This window comes from Cryptomeria japonica, chromosome 8, assembly GCF_030272615.1.
Source record: "Cryptomeria japonica chromosome 8, Sugi_1.0, whole genome shotgun sequence".
In the NCBI taxonomy this organism is placed as follows: Eukaryota; Viridiplantae; Streptophyta; class Pinopsida; order Cupressales; family Cupressaceae; genus Cryptomeria; species Cryptomeria japonica.
In genome coordinates, this window is record NC_081412.1 from 616,823,136 (window position 1) to 616,850,116 (window position 26,981).

At 34.3% G+C, this 26,981-nt stretch overlaps 3 protein-coding genes across 3 annotated transcripts; all 3 read right to left on the bottom strand.

Moving 5' to 3' along the window:
- Window positions 1-4,505: 4,505 nt before the first annotated feature.
- LOC131043662 (clavaminate synthase-like protein At3g21360) lies at window positions 4,506-6,612 on the bottom strand. Its single transcript, XM_057976896.2, has 3 exons — window positions 5,722-6,612; window positions 5,063-5,311; window positions 4,506-4,966 (listed from the first exon to the last, which is right to left on the bottom strand). The coding sequence occupies exons 1-2, from the start codon at window positions 6,100-6,102 to the stop codon at window positions 5,081-5,083; spliced, it is 612 nt and encodes a 203-aa protein (XP_057832879.2). The 5' UTR covers window positions 6,103-6,612; the 3' UTR covers window positions 4,506-4,966; window positions 5,063-5,080.
- On the bottom strand, window positions 4,627-4,962 carry LOC131855928 (clavaminate synthase-like protein At3g21360). The gene has a single exon (XM_059210585.1). It carries the CDS (start codon window positions 4,960-4,962, stop codon window positions 4,627-4,629), a length of 336 nt encoding a protein of 111 aa, XP_059066568.1.
- Window positions 6,613-18,315: 11,703 nt separating the features above from the next.
- Window positions 18,316-20,161, bottom strand: LOC131043681 (clavaminate synthase-like protein At3g21360). Its single transcript, XM_057976914.2, has 3 exons — window positions 19,648-20,161; window positions 18,954-19,204; window positions 18,316-18,858 (listed from the first exon to the last, which is right to left on the bottom strand). Exons 1-3 carry the CDS (start codon window positions 20,026-20,028, stop codon window positions 18,519-18,521), a joined length of 972 nt encoding a protein of 323 aa, XP_057832897.2. The 5' UTR covers window positions 20,029-20,161; the 3' UTR covers window positions 18,316-18,518.
- Between the last annotated feature and the right edge of the window lie 6,820 nt (window positions 20,162-26,981).

Genomic DNA, 26,981 nt, shown 5'->3' on the forward strand with positions numbered 1-26,981 from the left:
AGAGGTTCTGCCATTTGCACTTTGGCAGAGGATTTCTAATAGTGAAAGAGATTTCTAGGCGTTTCTTGAATTTTCTCGGGAAGGATCTCGATCAGGTTAACGACCGCTTCAACTGCCTTCATTCTGTTTCTCCTAACAATGCTGAGAACGAACAGTATTTCTATGGCAATTCTGGTGGTTGATTGATATTCATCTCGCTGCAGAAAATTCAAATTATGAAAGGCCTCTTTATTAAGCTGAAAAAACCTTTGATGTCCAGATCTGCAGTTACAAGCCCACAAAGGACTCGAGCTGCATCGAATTTAGTCCAAGCTGTCTTTACTCAGAAGGCATCATATGGCATCCATGGTTGTTGGGCTTTTCAGGGGATGCTCGCCAATTTCGCTAAGGCTTCTTCGCCACACATAATTTTTGTTCTGCATAAAATAAAAAATCAGCACTAATTGGCCTCCTGAATCCCTGATTCAGCTATAAAAGCCCTGTTCCTTTAACTTTTCCTAGCCAGATCCCTGATTCAGCTTGTAGCTTAGGAAATAGGAAATCATCACAAACAAGCATAAAATATTAATCATTAGCTCAATCACGAAAGCACAATTGCAATGATCTATCCTAAACAACACTCAATAGAGACATGAAATAAAAACATTCAAAACTAGAAATTAAGCAAACCAAAGGTGTGATTTGAATGCTCCTTCATGCGGCTCCATTGTTCTTCTTTCCTCTTCAAATGGTTTGGTTGTGGATCTCACCTACAAGTGCACACACATAATTGAAAGCAAGTAGACAAGATTTTTGATCAAGAGTACTAGAAATGTGATTGACTAGAAATTCGATAGTCTGATTACCAATTATTAATTAAGGGATTTGAGTGAAGAAATTCATCCAATTTATAGAGAAATTGGAGAGATGACAAGATTAGCATGATAGTGATTCGAATGGAAATTCAAATCAAGAATAGCAAAATTATGACATGTCTATGACAAATTGCTATGCAAGGATTTATGACAATTTATGACAAATTGCTATGCAAAGATTTATGACAATTTATGACAAATTTCTATGCAGGGATTGATTGATTGTCAATTATGACAAATTATGACAAATTTCTATGTCATTTCCATGAATTTAGGAGAGAAATAAGAGGAAATTGAAATTAGGAATTAGAAAATTAGGAAAATAGAAAAAGAGGAAAATTAGGAATTAGGAAATAATGAAATTAGAAATTAGGTAAATTAATTAATAATTTGTCATTTATTAATTAATTCACAAAGAGGAATAATTAGCCAATTAAATGAACATTTAATTGCAATGAGAAGACTTAGGATAAATAAACAATTTATTAATCCTAAAGGAAGAAATGACACACAAGGTTAAATTAGAAATGCAAGGACGACAATTAGGTCTTGATATAAAATTGATTTGATGTTGATTCGATCATGATTTTGAATTGATTTGATTGATAAACAATTGAGATTGATTGACAAATTGACCAATATTGATAAAGAGACCAAATTGATATGATTGAAAAGGACAAGGATCGATGACGAATCGATCGCAATATGACAAGATTGACAAGGACAAAGATTGACCAAAATCATGACTGAAGATTGTTGTCGACAAGACCAAATTCGAAAGTGAGACAGATGAAGAAGAAGGACTCGATGCTCGCAAATGATAAAGACCAAGTGCGTGACATAGGAGAAATGTTAGTGCGACGCAAAAAACCTAAAATGAGGCAATGCGCAAATGTTAAAGTATGATTCCGCAAGCATTGACCATTTTTAGGTGTTTACACAGCTATAAAACCATAGTTTCTTTAACTTTTCCTAGCGAGATCAGCTAGGCTTCTCAGATTTCCCTAGTGGCAGGAGCATTTCTTATATATGAGCAGCACCTGTTCTATCTGTTTCTCATTTGGTTTCTTGAAGGAAATGTTGTGGTGCCCTTTATTCCTGAATTGGAGGAGCACAAAGCTTGGACGAGTCTCACTAGTGTGTGAGTTTCAGTTGGTAGGTCCAGTGTGTTCAAAGTGTACATTGTGAATGTAGATGGTATGATAAATGATATTCTTCAAAAGGTATTTCTTGAAAGACAGGTTATAAGTTCAAATTTCATACAGGGTAAGGCTTAGTCATTCCATTTGTTGATTTTCGGGTTTCAAGTTCGGAATAAAAAATAAAAAAACCTCAAGCCATCAAGATTAAGTATATTTAGATTTATTTATCATTTTATAATTTTAGGTGTCTCCTACAAGAAGTTTGGAATAGTCCCATATTACTATAAGCCATCTGCAAACTCATATACAGACCACCAATATTATGATGGACTATAAAAGAATCATTCATTTTTTCCTTTTTTTTCATTACTTGTGAGGAAATGAAACAATTGATAACCTGTAGATTATACTAAATCTCACCCAAATCAGGATGCCCAACTGTGAAATCTCTGATAGAAACAGTTGTGATGGAGCCTTCTAATTACATAGATTGAGAGAATAGAATCTGGAAAATGCTAATGCAGTGAAAAGGGAATTTTCAGAGGGAATGCGGACCCAAAATTACTTCCATCTGCGTAGTAATTAATGTTGATTTCTGTAGAATTAGCTCACAATACATATTTTTTGTGCTAGATAACATACTTGTCGTCTATGTTCGGTTCCTTAAACTTCTCCTAGTGCATTCCAAATCACAGAACATTACGCTCGCCTTCTCTCAAACACATAGGAACAGAACGATCTAAATCTAGAAACAAAAAGCACAAAGTTGCCCAATGGTGCTTTCTAGTGAACAAAAGCATTCTGATTTTTTAGATAAAAACAAAGAAAAAACATCCAATGGGTTACAATTTTTTAAACAAAAACGGTTCCAAGCCCTGATTATTGTGTGTGGGTTCTACAGTTCAGTTATGAAGGAAAAATAATAGTTATTATTTGATTTCCTATATAAAAAGAAAACTGAAATAGGTGAAAAGTATCTCGTCATCAAAATAATTTTTTTTGCTTGGTACATATCTTTACCCCAAGCAGAGTTAAGGCAGTGGCATGTTAATCATCATGATACTCCAAATTAGCCCAGGAATTGACAGATACAATATAGCCTTTGTCCTAACTCTATGGTCTTTTTAACCTCTTTCTTACTGCCCTTTTTCTTACTACCTCTTCTTTTTCTTTCTTTCTAGTGCAGTAAATATCAAATATGTTGTCAATGTCGATTGCATTGTTCTATGCTCTGATAATCTTCTCGAAATGATAAATATCTTGTAAACAAATGTCTATTCCATGTAGATGGAGGGATTTGTGTATACAGATATATTTTCTGAATTCAAAAATATCTACAAGAGAAGTCTTTCCAATGCAGATGGGTACATTTTAATAACCTAATATTTCCAAAGAAATCATGGAATATCTACGAAGAGCCTATTCACTGCAAATGGGTGAACTTATTGAACATAGATAAGAATGATCAATGCCCTGGATAGTTTTTCTTTTTTGTTAAGCCTTTTTTTTAAATTCATTTTGCATAATAAAACTGTAGATATGCAGCTTTTAGTTTTTCAGTTTTTGAGTTTTTTCTTTTTCTCAAATGATCGCTGGAGCAGAATAGTAGTCTATCATACCTATTTATTGAAATCACAAATCTAATCAAAATTGACATCTTGTGAATAATATCAATATTATTTTTTTAATATATATTTTTTTTAAATTTAAATATAATAATATTATTTTCATTTATCACAATAAAAAAATAACATACATATTAAATATTTTCTGTCTAATTTACTTCTTATTTTGTAGAAACTCCATATATGTATACCTTTTCATAGTGTGTTTTTGGTACTATGAAGTTAGAATTGTAGAAATCGCAGCAAAATATCAACCACCCAAATTTTGTGAGGCTGTAGAGTGGACACATTAGTTGCTAGCATGGTAGAAGCACATGTACGTAGGGTGGACACTCAATTATGAGAAAATATGCTCTAATCTTGAGTGCTATAGTACTCAAATTACAAATTGTCACATAATATTTTTTTCTATTTATAAAATATAATCTATCGGAATAAACTTCCATGGAATGTTTTAAGTGATTTTTTAGTTTTTTTTGGGGTGTTATTTGTATTCACTTACAAATATATCGACCAATCTAAATTATTCATAAATCAAATCTTTGTTAAAACACATGAAATATTATGAAAGAGAAATATTATTATTAAATTGTAAAATTCATTGGTTAGATAACTGAAACAATACTCTACCAATCTCACTCCATCCCTCCAAATTTACCTACTCTTTATATAATTATTTATAATTTATACAATTTAATTAATACTATCAATATTGTGCAACATCAAAATCTATTGTATGGATAAACATATAGGTTTCAAATTTTAATTCATCTCTAAACAAATCCAATATTGTGAGGCTAATAAAGCAATGAAAATAAAGAATTGAAATTTCTAACTTAGAGCCTTCCATCTATAACAACATAAGCAACATGAATATGATCTATTGAAACAAACATAAATAACATTACTTGCACAATGCAGCAAGTATTCTCCTAACGTAGAGTCTTCCATCTATAACAACATAAGCAACATGAATATGATATATTGAAACAAACACAAATAACATTACTTGCAGAAGGCAGCAAGTATTCTTCTAGGCGGTACAGATGGCCTTCTAGCATGCATTACAAATCTGTTGTCCAACACAACCACATCTCCAGCCTCCCATTTCAGATCAACAGCTTCCTCTTCAGCAATTTGAAGGCATGATTCAATCACCTCTGTAGGAACCACAGATCGATCTCCTAATAAAGGGGGCAGCCCTGAACCACTCAATGTTAAGGAATTGAACCAAGTTTTCTTATCCCCATCTATTGTTCTGATAGAGACAATGGGCTTTAACATAAGGATCATCTTGTTCCCATCCCAACTCACCCTTGACACTTTTATCCCAGATTTCATAGCCCTAAAAACAAATTCATAAATATATATTGTATTAGTTTTCAATAAATTCTTCTCATAAACTTATGTGAGGAATACCAAAATTCAATGTAATTCTTACTTTTTTCCTGCTTCTTTCTTATCCTTGGTATTGTATAAGGTTTGCCAACCTCACGAAATTCTTAGGATCATCTTCTGCTTGAATAATGGCTGGATAAATTAATCCTTTATTTTTCAATTTTCTTACAAATTCAGGGTGTTTCTCTTCCATTCTTTCAGTAATCTTATGGCTTAACAAAATTGCAGTTTGCCCTCCATCTGGTGGAGCAATCTCACAATAAAAAGCTAATTTGGTTGGAAAGTCTTTATACTGCCTCAACGAAAAAAAAAAAACAGATATAATTAAAAACATAAAACACATATGATGCAATGTTATTTTTTTCATTTTATTGAAATTCTAAATCTATTATTTATTAAATTGATTGAACATTTTATTTTTTAAATAAAATAAATTCATGAATATGTGGAAATCCTAACCAGAAGAAAAAAAGTTAAAATCCAGTTCAACTGAAGGTGAGAAAAGCCACCTGTTTCTATTTTTCTAGTACTGAACCACCCGAACTGTCTAAAAAACAGGACACTTCTTGGCGAGTATAGATCTGATTCTGTAATTAAACTACTCAGTTGATTCACTAAAAAGATTCTTTCATGATGATAGTGCAAAGAAACCAAATACATACTAGAGCTGATCAGATGTTTTTATTAGGGGTAGAAACATACCAAAGCCATCTCATGGTGGAAATGGATGGGTTGATGAAGAGGAGCTTCATTGGCATTAAAAACCCTTCCCTCAACCCTTATTCTTGAAGCTGCTCCCTCATATACCTTTTCATCCCAACCAAAAGCCTCCATAACCGCGTTGAAATCTGATGCAGATTTCAGAGGAAATCCTTTGAAAAGCAACGCTCCCCCCTCCTTCAGATGATCGTCAATCCACTCTTTGTTGCTTTCAATGGTGTGGAGAAATGATTGTAAGGTGTTACCCACATCACTCACATTTTGGGGCAACAAAACCATCGGAAACAGGAGCCCATCTTCATTTATAACTTTCTGCTGGGGAATTTTACCTTGATGGAAAGGGCAATCCTGCAACTTCCCCATTTTCTTAAATGTTCCCAATAATGGCCACAGCTGTGTGCTGAAAAGTTATGTAACCCTTTCAATGGAAAGGGAAATCCCGCAACTTCCCTATTTTCTTCAATGCTTCCACAGCTGTGTGCTGAAAAATTATGTACCCCTTTCAATGGGACATCATCAGAAACGTAAGAAGACCAACAATAGTATTGAAGACCCTGACTGTGGAGACTTTCTCTAAAGAGAGGAATAAAGTATCTAATGTGCCGACCTTAGGCTTTTTAAAGATCTTCATCTATTGGGGGATATATTAGCTATATCATAGCCTTTTGTCAAAATACTACATATCTGTCAGTTTCTAATCAAAACATTATTAATAAAAAATATAGAATACAAGGCCACAATAGCATGGTCGGAAAGGTAAAGGAGAAGCCATATTTAATAAAAAATCACTTGTATTCTATTTAGTTCTGCATCAAAGTCCAGTGCATGAAAAGTCAGATAGATGAACTGTTCAGAAATAAACATAACAATGCATTACATTGAAGTTTTAAAAATAACAATGCATTACATGAAGTTTAACGTGGTTAATCATTAAGTGGCTATGTCCACTAGAAACGCAGAAAATTGTCTTATTAACTAATATCAATTCTACAGTACATCATGTATGGGCTGCACACAGTCAATTTATATAAACATATCAGATATGAAATGAAAAGTGTGAGGAAGACAAACAATCATATGACTATTAGACTTCATATGCCCAACACAAATTAGATTAGATTACTGTTGTACATTTCAGCAAATTCTGTTGCGACTTGCATTCAGTCTCATTTCATTTAGTCTCATTTCATTTACGCTTATTACCTATCAGACAGGCCTTCGAAACTTCGGAAAAGCCCCTTGTTGATAGTTGGAATTGCTTAGCACTTTACACATCAATGTCACCGCTTTTAACACATAGAGCAATGTAAGTCTAAGCTTTTAACTTTGGTAATTGACATGACATGTTTGTGTGCCCATTCGAGTCCTCGCACTTTAGCAGCGACAACAACAAATTTATCACCACTCATTTAGTTTCCTACATCTGACTGTCCATTACTATGTGCATGCTCAATTATATCATCATACGCAAAATAAAGGTTTTGGGATGGTCATTACATTTTCCTGGTTTAATTTTGTTTGTCTGTCATTGCTAGGTCACCATGCCACAGGCTTCTTTAAAGGGCATCTAGCTTAGTGTTTTGATATACCTATTCAAAATATACATATGCATTATACTTGGTCAAGGTGTACATATTATGGCTTATTTACAATCCTAAATTTATTTCCCTTCTTTCTGCAGAAGTATAATGACACAATCAATAAGATGTTTCACTTTTATAAAACTTTGCAAGTGAGGTTGTTGTAGGTCAGAGACGATGAGTTTCATGACCAACAATCAAGTTTTCTCATCCCTTTTTTTCATATAATTTTACTCTTATTTTATCTATAAGAAGGTTGCAAAAAGTGAAAGGCCTGATATCTGATGTTCCAGATTTACTCCGCCAAAAGCTTAGTCCCTAAGCTCACTTGTGATTTGTAATTTTATTGTTCATCTAATTTAAAATTAGATTCTAGTTCAATGCAAAAGCATACATACTTACAAATCCCATATGCATATGGGATTCATTTTCTGTGCAAGTATTATTATCCTTGTTCATGGATTTTTTTAAAAATATATTATTTAGTGGTATCATTTTTTATATATTAGATTTTCTCATATATTTTTAAATTGATATAAAAATATTTTTCAATTATTAGCATTTTTTCTTAACTTAATCATTGTCATTTTAATTATTATTATTATTATTATTATTATCTAATTTCATAAATCAATCCAAATAATATGATTAGAAAATGGATTTCTGTGAAAATATATTTCTTCTTGGTATCATGTATTACATATTAGATTTTCTCATATATTTCTAAAGTCATATCAAAATACTTTTTAGATTTTCTCATATATTTCTAAAGTGATATCAAAATAGATTTTAGATTTTCTCATATATTTCTAAAGTGATATCAAAATATTTTTTATTATTATCATATTTTCTTAACTTAATCATTATCATTTCAATTATTATGATTTTGTAACTTCATAAATCAATGCAAATAATAAGACTAGAAAAGTGGGTTATGACAACCAATCATACTTTTTTTCATATTTTGACCATAGTCTTTCTGATACAAGAATTTGAAATGATAATGAATTGGTAAACTAAAATTTTGGTGACATAATAAACAATGTTTGGATTCAATGTAAAATAGATGTTGAGAATGCAAGTAGCATATTGTAACCTATTAAAAAAATCCCCTCCATGTACACACCTACACTGGAATTTCAAATAACTCAGGTCAATTTTGCATAAAACTCTTTTAGAATGTCGTGAAAAGAAGAGGAGCCCAAATCAAATGAAGAGAACTCGCATGATGATCTCAAAAGAACTTTGACAAAAAAACACATAAATTCCTATAAATGCTTTGAACAGAGAACAAATCTCCCATCCTAGCAAAAGGCAGGGACTTCACTTGCACCAGCTGTATAAATGCTTTGAAAGGAGAACAAATCCAAATCTCCCATCCCAGCAAAAGGCCGGGACTTCACTTGCACCAATTGTAGCTCTTGTTTAATTATTGTTCCTACACCAGTTGTAGCTCTTGTTTAATTATTGTTTTTGCACCAGCTGTAGCCCTTGTTTAATAAACTAAAAGGGGGGTAAAAATTTATTCAAACACAAAAGAAATACAAAGCACAGGGATTAAACAACCCCATCAATTTTGACTAGGTGGTCCAACTTTTGAAACAGATTTGGGGGTAATTGACCCCTATCCACAATGTTCCAATCACACATTTGCTAAGAGGCTCATTTGACCAAATAGTCTGCAACTCCATTCCATTCTCTAGGGATATGATTGAAAGTCACAGATTCCAAGGAGACACATAGATGAAGAGTCTGTTTAATAATCAAAGCTAAATGCCAACATACATCATCTAACCTTTGCCTATTCAACAAAGCCACGACCCCCGGAGAATTAGATTCACAGATGATGATCTTTTTCCATCCAAGATCACAACTACGCTCCACGACATAAAGAATGGCAAGAGTCTCCATCAAATTGTTAGAATGAATATCCTTATAGACAAAAAGGAAAAACTGAACAATACCAGAGCTATCACGTCCAAGTCAACCAATACCAGCATGACCAGGGTTTCCACGAGAAGAACCATTAGTGTTGATTTTCAAAACTCCCTAAGGAGGAGGGCACCAATGACCCTCCCTATTTATCTTCTAAAGAGGATGTCGACATCTATTTCGCATGACCTACCCACCAAACCTCGAAACATCTCCTTAAGGAGGAAGGTTGAAGCGATTGAAAAAAACATCTCCTGGACCCACCTAATCACTCAAGTCACACCTTGCCAAAACAGTTTCAGCAAGAGAATGAAAAATTTTCCCCCATACATTCTGGACAACCATCTTGACATCTTGAAAAATCGTGCGATTTCTCTCCAACCAAATATGTCTTGTCATTTATGCTACTAATTATTATTAACAAATATTATTTTCAATGATAATAATTAGAAAGTCAAGGATGATCCTCTTTTAATGAGATTCATCTCCCAACTTGGCTACCCACTTCTCGTTTTCACATTCTTACCTCTCGCCAATGACCATAGGGGTTAGTTCTTTGGCCTACAACCTAGTAGTCAACATCTTCAATATGGGTTGTGTTTCACCTGCTAAAACTCTGCAAGTTGCCTCTAGTGATTATATCGTTCCAGAGGCTTCAGTGAACTCTTTGCTAAATAATTTCTTTGTAGATTTGCTACACAAATCCTTGAAGGGTTCTTTTGGTACAACGAAGAAGTGTCTCTCGTATGCCTCCTCTATTTTGGAGGTGGTGCTTGGTTAGAAGGTGTTGTATATCATCTCCTACTTTGAAAGGAAGAGTTTAATTTGTAGGTTTAATCATTTGTGGCCCTCACTTCCTGAGCTATACTCCTTGATTTTAGAGTAATAAACCTTGGTGGTCATAGGTAAGATTGAGATTTACCCCTATGCTAGTGGTTTTCTCGTTATCTATTTTGATTATACTAATGACTATGAACCAATTTTTTTAGAAGTTGATGATCAACCACATGAGCGAAGAATCATTTGCAAGTAAAACACCTATCACACAAAAGAATTGAAGATTCAATATTGAAGGTACAATTGCAATGAATGAATGACTTGTTTTATAGAAAGCAAGAGATGCTCTTATCATAAAAATAGAAGAACTAAAGAATGCAAAATAGGAGCTAAATTAAGATCAACTACTATCTAAAAATGCCAACTACAAGTGCCTCTAAGTGAACTTTGACTAAAAAAGCATAACACCTAGATAAAATAAAGCATCTAAGTTTAGCTTAAGTGAAAAAGCAATTAAAAGACCTAATTAATAAATAATTAGATAATTGTCCTTAAGTTACTCCAACAACCCCCTTAAGATTAACATAGGGATAAGCTAATGAGCTAATGATGAATGCAAATTGCATGCATGAATGAGTCCCAATAACTAGGCCTGATTAGGTACTCATGTACAAACCAATGCAAAGCAATGCAACTCAAAATAATGAGGTCTCTCTAAATAGAGAAAAGGAGAAAAACCACATGGGAAAAAATCCCTCTCCCGTTGGCAATTGACACTCTATTGGTTGGTTTCACTATGTTGTCATTGATGGCAACATGATTTTGGGTTTCGGCTTCATATGGTGTATTGACAGACACTTCACAGACTCTACACTGACACCGACATCAACGGGATAGAAGATTTCTTTTGTCATCGACAATGCAAGCCAACATGGTATAGTAAAGGTCATCAATATTGGAGGCCAACACATCTTGGATTCGGCATCGACAACTTGTTTTAATGTTTATTCATTTATGTTATATGGCCGACATGTAATCTGATATTGTATATATCCTTGTAAGTCGACATAAGGCATAAATTTGTATAGGGTATATAGGGCAAGTTGATTAGATCATTTTGATATGATTGGATGGATATAGGAATGTAATGGACATGGACATGGAAATGTAATATGATGCGAAATCATTCTGAGAGACTATGTATGTGAGGAATTTATTGTAAGGGTTATTCTGGTACAGAGGTTTAGGGTTTTAACTGGGATAGACAGAGCTTAAACCGGAACTGTATTCTGGCATAAAAGATGCTATCCTAGCAGTTCACTATTCTCCGGATTGTTGTCTGGTATGTTATGTAGTCAGTGAGGCTCCTATTGTGATTGAGTAGTGTGCTCTAGGCTGTAAGCCTTCTTGCAAGTGCAGGCCCATCATATATTGTAATATCTCTTCATATGGCCAGTGAATTGATATTATGGGTCACAAATCCCATCGTGGTTTTTCCTCATTGAGGTTTTCCACATATAAATTTGTGTGTTATGGTTCTCATTTATTTGTTTGGCTTATTGGTTGCATTAATTCTTTTAATTCTATTTATACCGGTATACCGGTTGGTGTATAAATGTTTTGTTAAGGCTAAAATCTTTTATTCTGGTATAACACTAATTCACACCCCCCTCTCAGTGTTATTGGTTTCCAACGTCTCCAAACATGAGAGATGCAATGAAACAAAAAAGGGTACTACATGTGACTAAGATGAAGGACTCCAAGTGGCCCCCCAAGTGCAAAATCAGTAAGAGTAGTATAATAAATATCCCCCCCATAAGAGAGAGAATAAGAGATGATGTATGCCCCCTATTATGATGAAGTTCCAATGCCGAAGATGAAGGCTTGAGGATGTATGTTGATGGAGATCCAAGAGTGGAAAACCATGTCCCTCCCCTTAGGAAGAAACAAGCCAAGTGACTAAGGTTGAAACAACTCCATGAAAGGAGATGGAAGGAATAGTCTCTAGATGTGTGCCATGGAGCTTGTAGAAGTTGATGATCAACCACACTGGTGAAGAATCATCTACAAGTAAAACACCTACCACACAAAAGAATTGAAGATTCAATATTGAAGGTGCAATTCCAATGAATGAATGGCTTGCTATATTGAAAGCAAGAGACACCTTGACCTAAAAAACAGAAGAACTAAAGCAATGCAAAGTAGGAGCTAAATTAAGCTCAACTACTAGCTAAAAAAGCTAACTAGAAGTGCCTCTAAGTGAACTCAAACTAAAAAAGCATAACCCCTAGATAAAATAAAGCACCCAAGTTTAGCTTAAGCAAATAAGCAATTAAAGGATCTAATTAATAAATAATTAGATAATTGTCCTAAAATTACTCCAACAATTTTGACCATGGGTGACTAGAAATGGAGGTCTCATGCCCTATCCCTCCACCCTTGATCACCCTCCTTTAACTACTGTTGTTTCCCCTATCTAGGTAAGGCATCCCTACTCCCCCCTAGATTTCTAGTGCAACTCTACCTATGAAGCTATTAGTAATACTTTGTGTCGATTCCTTAAGGTAGACCCTAATACTAGTTATTTCTCCCACACTTCCTACACTCAAATTTTTGTAGATTTGGACCATTTGAAGCCACTATCTAGGTATGTGCACGAAGATGGGGAATCAAAGACGGGTCTTAAGATGCCATATTTTTTTTGAAATCAACAAAGTCTAAACTTTGATGAGAAATTGAAGATTGCTACACTAAACATTTGAAGATGCAACAACAACAAGAGTTGTAGTTCTCTCAATCTACTTTATAAACTACTTTTTTATTTTTTTAAATGGTGGAGATTTAGGGTTTCAAAAAGGGGCACCACATTTGTTGGTCCCATTTTTATCTATATAACATAATATAGCATCAAATGTGGTGCCCCTAAAATGTTAACTTGTGTTTAGAATTTTAAAAATCACTTCAGTGAGAAACTAGCTAGCATCATGTAGTTTATGGAAGATTTGTTGACTAAATTTTTTTATGAATATATGATTTTAAACTAATTTTTGAAGTGGACACATATTAAAAAACAAAAATTTGAGTGTGCTCCCCACTAAATTTTTTGGAAACTAATCGATTTTTTAACAATATGTGTCGAATGGAGTCTAGTTTCTAAAACTGCAATAAGTTTCAGAATACAATGAATGTGTAAAAAGCCATGCCCAAAAGAGCACATGTTGGTTTTTGACAAAAAATGGACACACTAACAAAAGAAGTTAGAGATAGAAACCTTACATTAGCAAAATTTGAAAAAAAATATATGGTTAGATAGCTAGGAGAGAGTCTAACATCATTGTGGTGCTTTTTTGTTTGCATTGAAACATGTGCAAACTTGATGGAGAGCACAAACAAAAATTTTCATGTTTGTAAAAAAACATGTCTCGGGCTTGAAATGTTCGTCCAAGTCCTTGGGTTGGATGTCCAAGGAAAATCCAAGGCAAAGGCTTGTTATTTCCCAATGTAACCCATTTGGTGGGTGCCAAATATGGTGCTCGCCAAATGTATTGCAGTAGCAATTTTTCCATCTCGCTCTTCTCTCCATCAATGCAATATATACATAAAATATAAGTCACATTTTAATATGTATTTTTCTATTCTTATACTTTAAGTTATATTTTATCTATATATTGGTAGGATGTTTGAAAGTGGTTTGAAATCTCTAAGAGTTATAATGTAGATTCTAGGTTTCTGAATATCATAAATTTTTAGACAATTAAATTTCAGTAATCAACATGCTCCTATTACAATTCTCTCTCTCTCTCTCTCTCTCTCTCTCTCTCTCTCTCTCTCTCTCTTTATCTCCCCAAAACTCTAGACCTATCTCTCTCCCTCTCTTCTCTCTTTCACCTCTCTCTCCACTCTAGATCTCTCCCACCCTCTCTACCTCACCTTCCCTCCTTACCCCCATATATATATTTTCCTTCCTCCAATATTCTCTCTCCCTCTCTTATTGTTTCTCTACCCTCTCTATCCATTCTCTCAATCACTACCTATACCTCCCACCCTGTCTTTCCCCATGTGCTCCCCATCTCTAGGTCTCTCCCTCCATCCCTCATTATCTCACTACCTCTCTTCCTATCTCATTACCCACAACCCTCCCCCCTCTATCTCTCTTGCCTCTATCTCTACCCCTAAGTCTCTTACCCCTCTCTCCCTAGGCTCTAGGTCACTCACCGCTATATCCCTCCCCTCTCTAGTTCTTTCCCTCCCTCTCCACCTCTTTCCTTACTTCCTTACCCCTCTTTCTCTCCTTGTGAACTTCTCTCTCTACCTCTCCCCTCTCTAGGTCTCTCAGCCACTCCTTACCTGCCTCTCCCTCCCTCCTTGTCCCTTTATTTCTCTTTATTCTTGATTCTTTCATTTTCTCTCTCCCTCCACTTTCTCGATCATGCCTCTCCCTCCCTTGTATATAGTTTAGGGATCAGGTTGTAAGATATATTGTTGAGGGTTGAAGGTACAAGATTAATAGTAAATGGTTTAGAGTACATAGGGTTGAGGGTGTTGTGCATATTGATAGTTCATAGTCACCTCTCTTCCTCCCACCTTCTCTCTCCCCCCCTACAGGTTTCTTCCTTCCTCCCTCTCCACCTCTCCATATATGTCTTATTACCCACCTCTCTCTATCCACCTCTACATATCTCACCACTCTCTATCCTCGTCTAGGTCTCTCACCTCTCTCTTCCCCTCTAGGTATCTAACCTCTCTATTTGTCCCCTCTCTCTCCCCATCTAGGTTTCTCACCTCTCTCTTCCCCTCTAGGTATCCAACCTCTCCCTCCTTGTCTCATTACCTATCTACCCCTCTATCTATCTCACCTCTATCTCTCCCTCTACATATCTCACGCCTTGCTCCCCAAGCTCTAGGTCTCTCACTTCTATATCTCTCCCCTCTCTAGTTCTTCACCTACCTCCCCACCTCTTGCCTTGCCTTGTTACTCCTCTTTCTCTCTTTGTGAACTTCTCTCTCTCCCTCACCTCTCTTCCTCTTCCCTCTGTAGGTCTCTTAGTCACTCTCTATTTACCTCACCATCACTCCCTCATTAATATACCTTTCTGGATTGGGACTTATATTTACCCCAAGAAGGGGTAGGGTAGTGGCATAGTAATCATCATCACGATACTCCAAATTAGCCCAAGATTTGATAGATACACTATAGCCCTTGTCTTAAAATCTATGGCCTTATTAACCTCTTTCTTATTGCCCTTTTTCTTGTTGCTACTTTTCTTTTTCATACTTCTTAGTGCAACAAATATGTTGTTAGTGTAGATTGCGAAACATCGACATCCTTCTTTGACACTCCAAACATTGTTCAATGCTCCAATAATCTTCTTGAAATGATAAATATTGTGTAAACAAAATGTTTATTCTATGTAGATGGATGGATTTATGTATGAAGATATATTTTCTGAATTGAACAATATCTACAAAAGATTTCTTTTTAAGACAAATGGGTACATATTAATATGCTAATATTTTCAAAGAAATCATAGAATATCTGCAAAGAGCGTATTCATTGCAAATGGGTGAACATTTGTACAATACTATTTTTAAAATAAAGATCTACACAATTTTTTAGTTTAATAGCTTTTAAGTTTTTATTATTTTTAAGTGACTGCTAGAGCAAAATAGTAGTCTAGCATGGCTATTTATTGAAATCGTGAATCTAATCAAAATAAACATCTTGTAAATGATATCCATAATCTATGGTTATTTCTTTACGTTTTTTTTAAAATATAAGTATAATAGAATTATTTTTTTCTAACACTATAAAGATAAAGTAACATATATTTTCAAAAGTTTCTTTCTAATTGACCTTTGACCTTGTAGAAACTCTCTCTATATATACCCTTGTCTTATTTGTAGTATGAAGTTATAGTTGTAAAAATCACAACAAAATATTAATCTATAAATTAAATATTACAACGCGATATTTTCCTCCACCCATAAAATATAAGGTATCAAAATGAGTTTCCATGGAACGGTTAAGAGATTTATTTTTAGTGATTTTTTGTGCTATCTATATAAAATGTGTACTTATGTTATTATTTTATTTTTTATGATAAGTAAGGGGATTTGTATAAAAGGTAAGATAAAAGCTTTTGACATTGAATGATTTAAATTTTGGATTTACAAGAGAAAAGATTCAAAATGGAGTGTGTTATAATACTTGAGATAATATTTGTAGATTTGAAGACTATTATTTTTAGTAGTATAGTAGTATTAGTCGTGACTTTTAAATTATTGGTGTTGACAATTAATATTAATAATCAAATAAAATGTGTCAATAAAATTAAAAGAGAAATAAATCATTTGATGTTAGATGGTGTAGAAACGAAGTTTGACTTAATATGTATAATTATTGGTTTAATCTGTCTCAAAATGTCTTTTATGGCACCTCAATAAGAGCATATTGATTTGGCACAATATTTGATGATGTGGACCTAAACCTTAGGTTTAACCCTTGAACTTGCCAAATGACCTATTATAGAAATTTGAGTGTCATTCAAAATTATTGCATATGATTTTAAGAGATATAGACTTAAGTTGCACAATTATTGGATCATCTTGCCCAAGTAGTCTATAGTGGATATGAGACTACATCATATTCCAATACATGAGAGGTGTCCAATTTTGCTTAAAATACATGGTGTACATACCTTGTTCCCTGCAAGAATAAACAAATATTTGGAGGACATAGTACAAGACTTAATAATTAAGCATGTGTAGATGTTAGATGTGAAATGAATTAAAAAATTATTAGAACTATGAACTAAGCATGAATTTGGGCCCATTAAACTTTTTCTACAAGTTGCTCATTAGCACTCAATAGATGTAGGTGATGGTATCTTCTCTTTTTTCAATTTAGTAGCCTTTTCTATATAAATGATGCTTTTCAAATTGGGATTTGTTAATGTGCAAAAAAGAAAGCACTCCTCAAAAACCCATTTTTGTCCAAAATAGTCAAACCCAAGATCTCATCTCACAATACAATTCAAAGAGATTCATAAAATGTATTTTTAATAGCTTATACTTTAGTAGATGGTGGTCATGTACCTGCGATAGTCGTAGCTCCCTCTCCTTTTGCCCCTTCTTCCAATCTGGATAGATCAATGTTGGGCTCTTTGGGTTAGTCTATGACGACTGCTAGAGTTGAACAAGGTTGGATTACTGTAAAGGGGAAACATTCAAAGACGTCCAAGCCTACTTTCAATATGACTCTTTGTTCTCACAAGGCTAGTTGTAAATCTTGAGGGCCCTCGTAGTGGGCTACTTGGGTTGGCCTTGTCTTAAGATAGGTTACCTGCTGTCTTTCGGGGAAGTCTCTGTTTTTTGGTTGTGGTCGTCTCCTCTTTGTTGAGAAGTCAAGTTCTATCCCTAGTATGATTTGTATGGGTTACCTCCTATCTTTTGGAGTAGTCCCTGTTTTTTTGGTTGTTCTATCTTGTTGGGCTTTCAATGCTATATCTATTTTATATTCTGATATAAGAGATTGATGTAAAGAGTTTCAGGGGCCCTTCAAAACCCGTTTTCCCTTAATAAAAAACAAACATCAATATAAATTCTAATTCCCTATCATTGAGTAAAAACCTATTTCAAAGGCGTACATTATAAATAATGACATGACCAATTCTTGAGAATCATCAATGTTGTAAACCTTTAATTCTTGAAATAATATAGTTCTATTTGATAAAAAACTACAATTCAATTTTGCATGCTTGTCATGCTATGTATATATCCTATTTCACTTGTCAATCGTTTACTAAATTTAGAGTTTGTTAATCAAGATTGATAATATTGTTGCTAATTATAAAATAAATTCTATCAAAATAGGCAATGAAACATATGGATTCAACAATTGTAACATGTATGCTCAATAGTGAATTTTTATTTAAAATAGAACATTCTGCCAACCTTTTCAATAATAGCATGTTATAACCACTACATTAATAGCATGTGTACACCAAATTGTCAAATAGTGACTACTTATTTGTCAAATTGTATGCTTTACTTACATATATGTAGACCAATCTACACCATGTATATATTGATCTTGTTAAAACACATGGTTTATTGTGAGATACACAATCATTATTATTAAATTGTAAAATTCAATGATTAGATAACTACCATTATACTTAAACAAATCTACCAATTTCATTTTATCCCTCCAAAATTTACCCTCTTTATATAATTATTTACAATTTATACAATCTAATTAATACTATCCTATTAATATACATAAAAGTTTCGACACATCAAAATCCATTATAATCCATTATATTGACAAATATATATGGTTCAAAGTTTGATTCATCTCTAAACAAACCCAATATTGCAGGGTGCATAAAGCAAAAAAAATAAACATAAGGAATTTCTAACTTAGAATCTTCCATCTATAACAACATAAACAACACAAATATAGTCTAATTGAAGAAAGCATGATTTACATTAGTTGCAGAAGGAAGCAAGTATTCTTCTAGGTGGTTTAGAAGGCCTTCTTGCATGCATTATAAACCTATTGTCCAACACAACCACATCACCAACTTCCCATTTCACTTCTATTGCCTCCTCCTCGACGATTTGGAGGCATGATTCAACAACCTCTTTAGGAATCACAGACCCATCTCCTAGTGAAGGGGCATGCTCTAGACCACTCAATGGCAAGAGATTGAACCAAGCTTTCTTATCCCCATCTACTATTCTGATAGAAGCAATGGGTTCTAACTGAAAGATCATCTTGTTCCCATCCCAACTCACCTTTGACATTTTTAACCCAGAATCGATAGCCCTAAAGCAAATTCAAAAATATATATTGTGTTAGTTTTCAATAAAATCTTCTCAAAAAATTATGTGGGGAATACCAAAATTCAATGTAATTCTTACTTTCTTTCAGCTTCTTCCTTATCCTTGGTATTGTACAACGTTTGCCATCCTCTCAAGAAATTGTTAGGATCATCTTCTGCAGGACACATGGTTGAATAAATCAACCCTTCTTTCTCAAGTTTGCTTACAAATTCGGGGTGTTTCTCTCCCATTCTTTCAGTAATCTTATGGCTTAATAAAATGGCAGTCTGCCCTCCTTCTGGTGGAGCAATCTCACAATAAAAAGCTAATTTGGTTGGAAAGTCCTCAAACTACCTCAACAAAAATCAACAAATATATTAAATACGTCAAAACACATAGAATGCAATGCTATTTTTTAATTCTATTGAAATTCTAAACCTGGATTTTTAATAAAAAATTGATTTGACATTTTAATTTTTAAATAAATATATGGGATAATAATTAAAACAAAAACAAAGAAAATACTTCGATTATATGTGGAAACTGTTACAATGAGAAAAATATGTTATAACCCAATTCAGCTGAAGGTGAGAAAAGCCACCTGGGTCTATTTTACCAATACTGTTCAACACATGACTGTCTAAAACACAGAACACTTCTTCACAAGTATAGATCTGATTCTAATTAAACTACTCAGTTGATTCATAAAGAAGATCTTTCATGATGATATTGCAAAGAAAAGCAAATGCATACTAAAGATAATCAGATGATTTATTAGGGGTAGAAACCATACCATAGCCATCTCATGGTGGAATTTGATGGGTTGCTCCAGAGGAGCTTCATTTGCAGTAAAAACCCTTCCCACAACCCTAGTTCTTGAAGCTGCTCCCAAATATGGCTTTTCGTCCCAACCAAAAGCCTCCATAACGGCGTTGAAATCTGATGCAGATTTCAGAGGAAATCCCCTGAAAAGCAACGCCCCCACCTTCTTCAGATGATCGTTGATCCATTCTCTGTTGCTTTGTATGGTGTGGAGAAACGATTCTAAGCTGTTTCCTTCATCGCTCACCTCCTGGGGCAACAGAACCATCGGAAACAGGAGCCCATTTTCATCTATAACTTTCTGCTGGGCGACTTTCCCTTGTTGGAATGGGCAATCCTGCAACTTCGCCATTTTCTTCAATGCTTCCACAGCTGTGTGCTGAAAAATTATGTGCCCCTCCTTTTTTAATGGGATGTCATCAGAAACGTATGGAGACCAACAATTGTGTTGAGGACCCAGATTGTGGAGACTTTCTCTGAAAAGAGGAAAGACTTATCCAATGGGCCCACCTTAGGCTTTATACTGCTCTTCATCCATTCTGGGTGTATTTTCTATATCATAGACTCTTGTCAAAATTCTACATCATTTGTCTTCATAAAAAATTATAACGCAAGGCCACAATAGCATGTTCGGACAAGGCAAAGGAGGGACCATATTTAATAGAAACTGATTTGTATTTTCTATAGTCTTGACTTAGCTGTGCAATAATGACAAATCTGGCAATTTCCTATCACCTTCTAACTTAACTCTCCTCTACGGCACGCTTCACTATAGTTCCTATTCTTTTATCTCTCCGAGGAGTCGAATTTTCTCTTTTGTTTTGTGTTATTAGGAGAAGCGCGTGAGTAATTGTCATAGTTAAATTTGTGTAATCATAAATTTTAAAAGATATATTAGATTTCAACAAATTTTGTTGTTGTTGATGTCATTTAATTATTTATAACTATTGTTCTCATTTTTGGGTAGTAATGACCAACGTTGTGGGATCCATTATGCGTGCATGGATCAAAAAGTGCACATTTCAAAGTGTTGCTCAATATCTACTTAGGCATGCATGTATGATGGTGCACTTAAAATTGTCAATACCAATGCACAAATGCCTTAATAGTCGTGCACAAATGGGTCAATTATGGTCCAAAATTGCTAAAAAGTGGATGGCTATTAGTGCATGTGAAATTTATTGATGGGCTTTTAGTTATCTTTTTTGGATTTCTTTAAAGTGAGTAATTGGGAGGTTTGGTGCACAAGAAGGGAACACTTATTGGAACTATAACAGCCATTGGTGCTCTTCTCCTAGGGAGAAACTATAAGGATGAAACATTCTTCTTGATTTTATTTAATTATTCTAAATGGTAATTTTTGTTTAATTAAAATTAATTAGTTTTAGTTTTTCATTATGATATTTATAATATAAAATATATTTATATATCAAATAAAAGTTAAATATTTTATTGAATATTATTAATTGAAAGTTTAGGATTAATTAAATGATTATTTATAATTGATTAGTAATTATAAATTTTTATTTTATTGAGAAGTAATAAATGTTCATTTATAATTTATTTAGACATTATTTATCTAATCATAATTCAAAGTATCCTTGTCATTTACACTTCTAATTATAATTAATAAACAATATTTTCAATGATAACAATTAGAGAATCTAGGATGATCACCTTTTAATGAGATTCAACTCTTGACATGGTCTCTTGCTCCCCATTTTCATATTCTCATTTCCCGCTAATCACCAAAGGAGTTAACAGCTCTCTGGCCTGCAACTTGGTGGTTGACATTTCCAATATAGGCTACGTTTCCCCTTGCTAAAACTCTATTGGTTGCCTTTAGTGATTCTGTCATTCTCGAGGCTTTTGTAAACTCTCTGTTAAATAATTCCTTTGCATATTTACTACACAAACCCTCGAAGGGTTTTTTTGGTATGGCTTAGAAGTGTCTCATGTCTGCCTCCTCTGTTTCAGAGTTGGTTCTTGGTCAAGAGGTGTTGGACAACATCTCCCACTTTGAAAGGAAGGGTTTAATTTGTAGGTTTGATTTCTTATGGCCCTCACTTCTTAAATTGCACTCCTCGATTTCAAAGCACTAAAACTCAATGGTCATAGGTAAGGTTGAGATTTACCCTATGCCTGTGGTTTTCTCGTTATCTATTTCAAATCTATCGATGACAGTGATGCTACTTTGACCATGGGTGAGTAGAAATGAGGGTCTCATGCGATGTCCCTTTGCCCCTAGTTGCCCTCCTTTGAGACATTGGTCGAATCTACTGATGTTTCCCATGTCTAGGCAAGGTTAACCTACCTACCCCTCAATTTCTAGTGTAACTCTATTTATGAATATATTAGTCATAACTTGGGTCAATTCCTCAAGGTGGACCCTAATACTAGTTGTTTCTCTCATACTTCTTATGCTGATATTTTGGTGGTTTGGACCTTTCAAACCCTCTACATACTGAGATTTCCCTGATGGTGTAAGGGTAGCCTTGACGACGGATTCTATTATATGAAGGGATCTCTTTTGGGTGCAAATGCTATTTTCTATGGGCCATTTGGCTTCTTCTTGTCCTCGTGGCTACGAAACTAAGCTTAGCACTAGTAGGTTAGAGGTTCAAAACCACAAAGCAAATGATTGAATTGACAAATGAAATCTTTGATGCAAAAAATCATTGTCTTAAAGCCTCACACAAAGCTTGTTGTTACTTGATGGATGTTAATGCATGCCTTCATCATGGAGGAACACATAACTTAATCAATGTTATTGTTGTACCTAAATTCTCAAATGCTTATTTGTAGATTTCTCCCCAATCACATTGAAGATGCTTGATTAAATCCACAATTGGAAATGATAGGAGAGTGATTTCTTAGATATTAGGATTTCAAATGAGAGAGGGAGTTGTATTTATACACAACTTACACCTTTTTGGGTTTAAATTTTTATGAAGGTCCACATTGGGGAGCACTTTCTTGCTACTTATAAAGCTTACCATTTAAATTTGAAATTTCAGGCCAAAATGGTTGGACTAGGGTGCTAGGTGTCATAGTCTAGGAGGTCTATAGTTCAAGGTGCCATAGCCCAAGAGGTCTATGATGCTAAGTGCCATAGTCTTGACACTTTTTGGTCATGAGCTGAGCACATACATGCATGAATCAAGGTGTGAGGCACAACCACAAAAGCGAGCCCAAAATTAGTGTGAAATTATAGATGGATACAAATTATGACACTACAATAACTTACATCAAACCATTAGTAGTTTACAAGCATAGATGCACCACTTTGTTGGTGAACCAAGAAAATAAGTTGACACAAAACTCTAACCCAAAATCCTATAAAGTTGAGAAATGAAATATAGGAACCACAATACAATGTGTTATACAATATATTCACACACAAGCTATTTCCTGATCTCTTTAGAAGCGACACAAGTTTTCTAAAAAGAAAAAAAATGACTAAGTATACCCCTAAGAATTTCTATAGAAACCTTTGAACTTTCATCGACATTAGGTTCATAACTCCTGTCGGCCTAATTTGACCATCGGGTGAGCAAAATAAACTCTCACTGAAAAGCTTAGTCTCACCGACAAGATATATATGTTGTATCAAAGAAATTGATAAATGTTTCCTCGATAATATGAACCATCGAAGGGATTCTGGCCACAATAAGACTCAAAAGGGATTCACCAAGTCATTGTTTCTATCGAAAAATATATAGAAGAAACATATTGAATTGCCATCGACGATGCTATTTCGAATAGATATGAGTTTCGAAGAACCAATAAAGCATTAGGTTGCCGTCTGAAGTCTTATCGATAAAGTAAAATGTCATCGATGGAAGCCAGTCATCGAAGGAGGGTTTTTGGCTCTTGGCGAAATGAAAAGTTTCATCAACATAGTGATATCGAGTAAGACATGGAGGACACTCATCGATGACTTGTCATCGATAGAACTCAGGCATCAGATAAACTATTTCAAGGTATAACAATGGGATGGATTTCATCGAAAACAAAGTTTCGATGAAACGACAAAGGTTCACATCGAAGTTGATCACTCGGAATAAGATGAATGGGATCCATTTCGATGAAAAACGATGATTCGATGAAAACCTAAAGCACAATAGCAATAATAATACTTTTCCTCGAAACAAAAGTAAGTTTGATGAAAGGAGACCTTTCGATAAGAAAGAAAGGGACACTACCAAAGAACGTAGTTTCATCGAAGTAAATGGTAAAATCATACTGTAAATGAGCATCAAAGAAAGAGATAGATGTACTATATACTCTGGCAGTTTTTATAACTTTTGAAACTCTATCAATATAATCAGTTGTTTTTCCTTTACATTTGTGCTATGAGTTGTTTATTTCAATTGACAGTTGTTCTGTGATATTGTCTAATAGAAGATAAGGTTGCTTGTACACCTTCCTAGTGAAGTTTATTTTCTTGCTGCTATTAATTTGAATAAAAAGCCTACTTGTGGATTGTAACTCTTCCTTGTAGGTCTTCCTTGAATGGTCTCTTAAAGTAAGGGTTAAATTCATTTGAGCAAATTATAGCATAAGACTATTAAAACAAATATTTTTGAGAAAAGGTAAATGACAGATCTACCTGGGGGGTGATTTAGAAATTGTCTCATAGAAGCATACATTAAGTCCTACTAAAGTAATAGACTTTGTGGACCAAACAAGAGGAAAGGCACTAATCATTCATAAATGACAACTTTTTTCCATATCAATTACCTTCACTTTAAAGCAATATGAATAGTTGAGTAGGATATATAAAATCAATTAGCAATAGTGTATACATATAATTTTCAAGCACAAAGATCGAATACCTTTCACAACAACAATCTTGAACTCATCTAAAAGCCACCTATCCTAGGAACCTATGCCATTTTGAGATAGGGAAAAATTTAGACCAAGATATTCAATCTGCTCTAAAAAGAATTAGTCATCAAAAGTGACTAGTGAATAGGTATACCCACTCAGGTCTTGCAGAGCCTAAAGTGAGGGAGTTGGTAACCAAATAGGTTCACTCTATAAGTTGGCCAAATCAATTGGAGGTTTTGATCATAGGAGTTGGTATTTCCTTAGAACCTATCCAATCTATTGATTTGAGATCCAATAGTTTGGCGACTCTGCTGGGGAGAACATTCATTTAAGAAAGACTCTACTATGGGAAAGAACTCATACACAAAATACAATTTCCTTTCAAGAAGAAAGGTGGCAACTCTGAAATAAGAAATTTTATGTACGGAAGAAGGTCATTGACACAAGGCCATCCTATTGTGCAGTTGGAATTCAACAAGAAAAGAAACCAGAACAATCAAAAGAAAGAATCACTAAACAAATCAATGGAAAATTTCATGTATGAAAGATATAACCAATATTACTCTGAAACTAATCCACATTCATCTTAGAATAGACAGAACAATACAATTCCTACATACCAAGGAAGTGAAGATCTAGCAACTGTGAACAAAGAACAAAAAGGAAAAAATAAAGTTCTCCTGGTTTTGAAAACCACCACTCAAACTCAAGAACGAACTCAACAAGTTCGTCTAGCTCAAGGGGAATAGATGCACCAAAACGTCTTATAGGACTTTTGAAACAACTTTATGAGGTGGCTGAGGAAATAAAAAATACTGGGAGGTCACGAGAAGCTGTGGAATTGTGTGCTAAATTAGGCATCAAAACTGATGAAGACAACATTGATAATGATTTAAATAAATACAAAAAAGCATTTACAAATACCAATACAACCCAGGGTTTGAAACAAGAGAAAAATCCCAAAGACGAAGAAAATACAAGGGGTGAAAATTTCAAAACACATGACAATCCCTTATATCATACACACAGCCAAAGGATGAACAATTTCACACATATTAATAATAACATACCTTATGAACAACAATATAATCATTTTAACAACTTCACCTATCGAAACTAGCATCGACCTCAATCAATTTTCCTCTTTTACTTATCCATATAACAATGCGAACCAAAATTATGGGAATTACTTCCAAGGAGGCTTTGGATTGGTTAATACAGAACATACCAGACAATTTGATTTCTTAGGAATGATGGTTTGTCCTCACCCCATTCTAAATGAAGTCAGAACTTCAATTCCAAAATTCACAAGCAGCAATGCTAGCACTGGAGAAGCGCACTGCAAAGCCTTTGATACAGTCATGGAGGATTTTTGCCTTCCTTATGAGATGTCAAAATGAAGTTGTCATGCAATCACTAATAGAAGATGCAACAGATTGGTTTAGAACATTACCTGATGCTTCGATAAGCAACCTTGCACAATTTAAAATGCTTTTCCTTGAACAGTATGGGGATCATAATAGCCCCGAGTTTGCATCACATGAAATCATAAGTATCAAGAAGGAACAAAATGAAACAGTGGTTGAGTTCAACAAAAGATTTAACAAAATTATAAGCAGAATTCCTAATAGGATAAAACCAGTACCTGAAGTGAGAGTGAGTATTCTTTATTACACAAATGCTTTTGATAGAAAAACAAATTATGAACTCAGGACAAAAAACCCTACAACTCTTCAAGAGGTAATGAAGGCTGCTATAACCATAGAGAATAACGAGAAAGCTGCTGGAAGGGTTGGGAAGAGAGATGATACCAGATTGTTTAATCCAAGAGGCCCCAATAAAACTAAGGAGGAAGACAAGATGGATAAAGTATTGAGTGCTTTAAAAGATTTATCTATGAAGGTAAATAAAATAGAAAAGCAACAGTTCTTCCATCGTGATAGACCCAGATTACATGATATGCCTTACAATACCACATGGAAGGATGGAAAACTGGTGGAAAAGCATCAACCAAACATTATGCAACCCCTAGATCATTTGAAGAGACCTGTGAATCATATGATAGATGATAGTATATGGTGTTTTTCTTGTGACAAGCCCCATTCCCCTTCTCAATGTATAGTAGCAAAGAAGTTACAGGAAGAAGAAGAAAGCTATGAAGGGTATCTCGATGATCAAACTATAAACATGTTATCATTTGAAGAATACAAGTCATCTGAAAAGGAAGGGGAATATGATATAAATTCTAAACGAATTAGTCAACACTATTGTGTACAACAGATATTTTCAGATGAAGAAGATGAAGTCAAGCTAAGGATCCCTACTGAAGAGGAAAGAGAAAGAATTACAGTAGCTACAGTTGAACAGGCTAGGAGGAATTACAGTCTAAGAAATAGAACTATAAATCCTAAACAAGAAAATCCCTCTGACATGTTCATGAAAGAGAATAACAAAGTACCCAAGAAAACAACT